This window comes from Sander lucioperca, chromosome 23 (assembly GCF_008315115.2).
Source record: "Sander lucioperca isolate FBNREF2018 chromosome 23, SLUC_FBN_1.2, whole genome shotgun sequence".
NCBI lineage: Eukaryota > Metazoa > Chordata > Actinopteri > Perciformes > Percidae > Sander > Sander lucioperca.
The window spans coordinates 7,988,270-7,994,269 of NC_050195.1; the positions used below are offsets into that span (position 1 = coordinate 7,988,270).

At 44.1% G+C, this 6,000-nt stretch overlaps 1 protein-coding gene across 5 annotated transcripts in view; it reads left to right on the forward strand.

Annotated features, from left to right (window-relative positions):
• LOC116048555 (rho GTPase-activating protein 21) overlaps positions 1 to 5,586 on the forward strand; it is an 85,852-nt gene extending 80,266 nt beyond the window's left edge. For all 5 annotated transcript variants that reach the window (XM_031297695.2, XM_031297694.2, XM_031297692.2 and 2 more), the window contains 2 exons: positions 1,248 to 1,279; positions 2,723 to 5,586. In XM_031297695.2, coding sequence (XP_031153555.1) covers positions 1,248 to 1,279; positions 2,723 to 4,375 — 1,685 coding nt within the window. In that variant the 3' untranslated portion in view covers positions 4,376 to 5,586. The remainder of the gene's footprint in view (positions 1 to 1,247; positions 1,280 to 2,722) is intronic.
• The last annotated feature ends 414 nt before the right edge of the window (positions 5,587 to 6,000 follow it).

Here is a 6,000-nt window from a genome sequence, read left to right on the forward strand (position 1 = left end):
TTTTTTTTTTTTTTTTTTTTTTTCAGTTAACATTTAGCGCTGAGCAAATTCTACCTGAATAAAACTTTTGAAAAACTCATTAGGAGATCCAAAAAATGTCATAAAGCTGCAGACAAAGCTATTTTTACTAGCTTGTGAAGAGTTCCCATTTTGGAGATGGATATGGTTTTCACACGGATGATGAGAGGTTAAAGGTGCTGTAGGTCGGATTGTGAAGATCAAAGACTTAGCCAAAAAATTTGAACATCGACAACTTCTCAGTCCCTCCCCCCTTTCAGGTAAAGCCCAAAACGGTCTCCTAAGCCCCTCCCCCCACAAGGGAGAATGAATGCGTGTGCATGAGCAGTGATTGACACGCAGTTAGACACCTCCCTGGCCCTGATTGGTGCATCTGAACAGGAAGCTGTGGGTTTTTGCAAATCACACTACAGGCTGTAGGTGGTGACAGAGGAGCCAGATTTTTTTTTTTAAATTACCTGCTTCGTGTAGTTCTACTGGAACATAGGGTCAGTTTCAGCAAATATGACAGAAAGTTAGTTTTATAAGTCTTACCTACTGCACCTTTAAGAGTAGATATTTCTTAAAGTAAAAAAAAAAAAAAAAGTTGGGAACTACTGGTTTAGGCCACATTAAACATTTCAGAACTGTGGCTTCTTTTGTTGCAAGAAGAAACTAAAGTTAGTTTTCAGTTCGTAGTGCTAATACCAAGCTCCATTTGTGGTTTTAGGTTCAGGAGTTTTCATCAGTAAATGTTATGATAAGGTTCACGTCTGCATTCCTGGATATCCCTCGCCCTCCTTGTGTTGCATGGCACATTATCTGCCTTGCCATTCTGCTGCTGTTAAAATGTACGTGTTGTGTTTGTTGCTAAAGTTGCACTCAGTATCACTAAGAAACTTGAGGAAAAATTAGAACTCTCTTTACTTGGCTTGGACTCGATGTCCCGGTGCGTTTGGGAAGAACGACACATGCCATGTAGATGTGGACCTGAGTGGAACGTAGAGCTCATCTGTACCTGTGTGAAGCATGGCCTGTTGTCTGCTCATGGATGTGCTCACTTGTCTTGTCCGTTCTGTGTTTTCACTACACACGATCCTCCTCATCAACATTGTTCTCTTCTCCTGTTTTTTTTTCCTTCTTTTTTTCCTTCTCCCCGATTCATTTTCCCATGTTGCACCTCCTAGATGTGTTCACCTGTGTTGTTAAATCATCTAACATGTCCCTCTCTTCTCTCTTTTTACCCACAGATTCACCGACTAGTGACTCGGCTAAATCTAAGGTGAGTGTGCGCCCAGTGTTAACCCTCTCAGGAGGTAGGTGACGAGCAGGAGAGATCACACACCACCTCCAGTCAAGATCAGCATCAAATAAACTTAATCACAACCTACACTTAAAGAGTTGTTTCACCCAAATCATCCAAAAAAAAAAAAAAATGGTATGTCTTGTTGTGTCCAGCTCATATAGATATCCCATTTTTCTGCGTCCTCCTTAATAGAATGGAATAAAAATTAATTTGTGGTGCATACAGGTGTTGAAAAAAAAAAGTACATTTAAGAAAGTCAACATCTCTTTACAAAACAAACGTCCCTTCCATCTGGGATAGCCCACAATTACACAGCACACCCCCGTCTTCATTGAAATCCGGTATGATTCAGAACACACTGACCAATACGACATTGTAAGTGCCATTTTGTGATTTTAAAATCATGACAGGGATGCAGGCATTTCCAGCAAGTTGGTGCTGTGTCTTTGATTTTCTATTTTAAATCATGGTGCTGTAGTTCACCACACGTAACTCAAATTTGATATTGCAAAGTCCAACACAGATTGCAAGTGTGGTGCGGAATGAGCTCTCAATATTGCTCTTATTAGGGAGTTTAATCTCATGGACCTCCCTGGGAAATGTTTTGATTGGAACTACTCTCTACTGAAGAAATAGTCCCAATGAAACCTGTTGACATCCTGTAACCAGGATGCTGTTTCTAGGGGGGAAAAATATTCTGTTAAACTTTTTAAATGTAATTTCTCAAAAGGTGTGAGCACCACAAATTATACTTCATTCACATCCATGGTACCACGGTGGAAGCTGGATATCTAAAAACTATCTGTATGGTTAGATACCACAAGAGCTGAGTAAGAACTTTTTTTTTTTTTTTGGCTGAATTAACTCTTTAAATTCATGCGATGATTAGGCTGTCAGTACTGACCAGACAACGCCGACTGTACATCCAGTGAGCCACGGCCTCTTTTTCTGCTTCATGACACATTGAAGTTGTGACTGAGGGGCTCAGAACTACAGTATGCAGTTCTTTGTTATGAGGTAGAGAAAAAAAACAAAACTATGTAAGATTGTGTCATTAGCAAAAGCAGGTGCCTTTCATCACTGCACTGCTGTTATGTGGCTGCTTTCCTTCAGCTTTTAAGCCACTCATGCCAGGGCTCAGGCTCGTGCAGGGATGCTTCAGTTCATGCTGTGCTACTGCTTCTCCTGCTTCTGCTTTAAGGCTGGCATGGAAACAATACTGTTCTCCCTGTTAATGACGCCTGCTAATGTTCCTCTCTCTGTCCACTTCTCTGGTTTGTGGTGCTTCACGGAAGCAGGTGGAGTACAGGTTTAAGTTTCCTGGCAGCGGTGAAGGGTTTTTGTTTGTCTCTTTGACGTGCTCCCTACTTGTGTTTCTCAGCATCAGAAATACTAATTTTGGTATTTCCGTCTCTGCAGGGTTCCTGGGGCTCAGGGAAGGACCAGTGCAGCCGAGAGCTCCTGGTCTCCTCCATCTTTGCTGCAGCCAGCCGCAAAAGAAAGAAATCAAAGGAGAAGCCGCAACCTAGCAGCTCAGACGATGACCTGGATGCTGTCTTCGCCAAGAAGGAAATCCCTGGCCAGAAGCTGAACCACCACGGCCTCCAGACTGAGGGACAGAGCGAGACTCGCCCCAACGCAAAGCAACCAGTACGAGCAGAGGAGATGAAAGAGAACGGGAGAACTGTGGAGCTCACACCTAAAGCCAAGAGAGAGCATAGAAACTCTGTATTCCTGAAGGAGAAGACTCCACCCAGACACCCCTCACCTTCCCCATCCCCAAATATCTCAGGCTACCAAACAGCTCCTCAGGCGAAATCCTCCTTGTCGGATCCCCCATCCCAGCTTGATGAGAACACCTCAGACCTCGGGACCATGAGCTCTGGAGCGTCTGTGCCTCGGTCGAGACCGAAAAAGTGGACTGGAGCCTCCCCTGATCTTCCTGCTGGAGCATGTGTCGGACTGGCGGCAGGTCCAGGGGCGTCCGCCGGCGCAGAGGTGAGCTCCATCACCTCGGACTACTCCACCACTTCTTCCATCACGTTCTTAACTGGAGCAGAGTCCAGCGCGCTCAGTCCGGAGCTGCAGGGTGGGGAGGAGGCGGATGACGAACGCAGTGAGCTCATTAGCGAGGGACGGCCCATGGAGACGGACAGCGAGAGCGACTTCCCGGTTTTCGCTCCGGGCGGTGGCAGCAGCCAGTCTACACCCTGCCGAGAGCAGAGTCTGGAAAAGACTGAACCAAGAGGAGGCGGAGCAGCTGAAGGCAGCATCACACCAAAACTGGAAGCACGGCGCCTTTTCCCGTCCCAAAGGATGATTGAGTGCGACACCCTCTCCAGACGTTGGTCGTTAAGACAGAAAACGGACAGTGAATCATCAGTGGAGGGCGTTGCTGGGAGTGGGGAGCGTAGCGAGGGTAGAGCCGATTCTTCCACCCGGCTCTCTCGAGTCCTGGAGGTGATGAAGAAAGGGCGGTCAACAAGCAGCCTCAGCTCGTCCTCGCGCAGCGAGTCGGAGCGTCCCGAACCAGCCTGGCACCTTAAGATCACCGAGCGCCTCAAATTCAGGCTACGCACGTCTGCTGACGATATGTTCACGCAGAAGAGCCGAACTCCAGACGCTCGCGGGAAGAAGAAGAACATCCGCCGCAGGCACACCATGGCCGGGCAGAGAGACTTCGCAGAGCTGGCGGTCATCAACGACTGGAGGGAGCAGGGTGGCGTGGCCCAGACCGCCGAACTGTCAGCTCTGGACCGCCTCAAGCCCAGATGTTCCTCTCAGGACTTCTCCATCCGGGACTGGATCACTAGAGAGCGGTTTAGAGGCTCTGATTCAAGCGTCGAGGTCGCGCCCAAAGCCGTTCCCGAGGATGATCATCCAGAAGCCCAGGACGTAGCTCCGGGAAGACCTCCTCCTTCTGCGTCTCCGGGCGCACAGCCGCTAGCAGGGGAGCATGTTAACGGTAGCGGGCTGCAAGGCAAAAACAAAGGCAGCCTCGGGGCGGACGCTCACCCACACAAACTGTCTGGAGCACAAGTTGTCCGCTCACGGTTCTACCAGTATCTGTGAAACCGCAAGAATGGTCTTGTCTATTGTATAAACAGAATGAATGCGTAAATGTACGAATGTGGGTATTTTAGCTAAGGTTACTGCACAATATTTTTTCTACAAAGTATACTTTATGTATCTACTGTACATACTGTTTATAGGCTTACGTGATTGTTACTGGAATAATGCTAAAGAGATGTTTATGTGTGTAATTCCACTGACTCGTTGGCCATACTGGAACAGACTTGGACAGAACTCGGACTTCCTCCTGCAAGATCGAACCTATCTAATGCAAGAATGTGACTTTGCTGTTAATATGTTGTGTCAATGGGACAGAAATGGACTCTGTGGATTGTGAAACAGCACTAATGAAAGTAAGGGGGTCAACTTGACTATTACTGAATGCAGGAGGACGTTTTTTTTTTTAAGGAATCATGGTTAAGTTCTTCCTATTATAAGCGGTATGAAGAATGTATTACTCTTTTTGGACTAACACTAGTTGCTTGTGACAATATTGTCATTTTCAAAACAATATGTATTCGTTTCTTTTTTGCCTGTACTTGAAGTATGTGGATGTATCTGAGGGCTGCTTTCTGAGCTGGGTGCTGTGGGAAGTTTGTTTTTTCACAGTACAGTCACAACAGCCAGATATTAGCTTGACGGACTGGAAGATTATTATAGTTTTATCAAATAAAGACTGAAAAATCAGTAATGATATGCTGATACTATAGTATGTAATGCTCGGTACAGTAGTTTGTTTCCTAATTTTGTCCAGTTATAGTCCAAAAAGTAAGTTTTTACACATTGTTTTTTATCTCAAAAAGAAAAAGTGCCTCTTTTTTTCCTTTAAAAAAAACAAACAATTGTTTTTACCAACAGACAGACGAGACAAAACATTCTTAGGAGGGAATAATCTCACAAGCATTCCAGAGATGTTTTCTGTTGTGGGATCTTTCCTGGTTTTAGTTTAACTCATATCAACATCAGAGCATTCAAATGTATGTTAGTGTCTGTGTTTCATTATATAGTTTTACTTCATTTTTCCTCCCCTCTGTATTTTTCAAGTGCAGTAAAATGCATGGGCGCTTAAACCTGGGAGAAAAAAAAACAAATGTTTAAAACTGCATGAGACAATGTTTTCTGAGCAGTGAACATCTCGCCTGTGTACAGGAAAACATGGGTTTCCAATGCCCTTCCTCAACAAACACTGGAAATAAATAATCTTTATTAGATTCATGTGTCTGTTTGATGTCGTTGTCTTTTATTCTTCCCAAATGTTTCTAGGGTAAAAAACACCTTATTCTTAATCTTTGCCCAAATGCATAGTCTTCTAGTCAACCTTTATATTTTAAATGAAAAATTCACATTTATGTTGTGAAAGTTGCATTTTACTCAGTTTTCTACAGTAACAGAATAGTAAACATACACGTCATGAAATAAAAATGTGAAAGCTACATTGGACTACAAATTTGACAACCCAATTTCACTTCATTTTTTAGTATGACATGGTGTGGTCATGTAAATAATAATTTTATAGAGTATAGTATTTATTATAGTATTGTCAAGGATGTATGGATAGTCAAATAAATGGCATAACAGTATGTAATAAACATGTCATAAAAGATCAGTATAGTGTGCCAAAAATG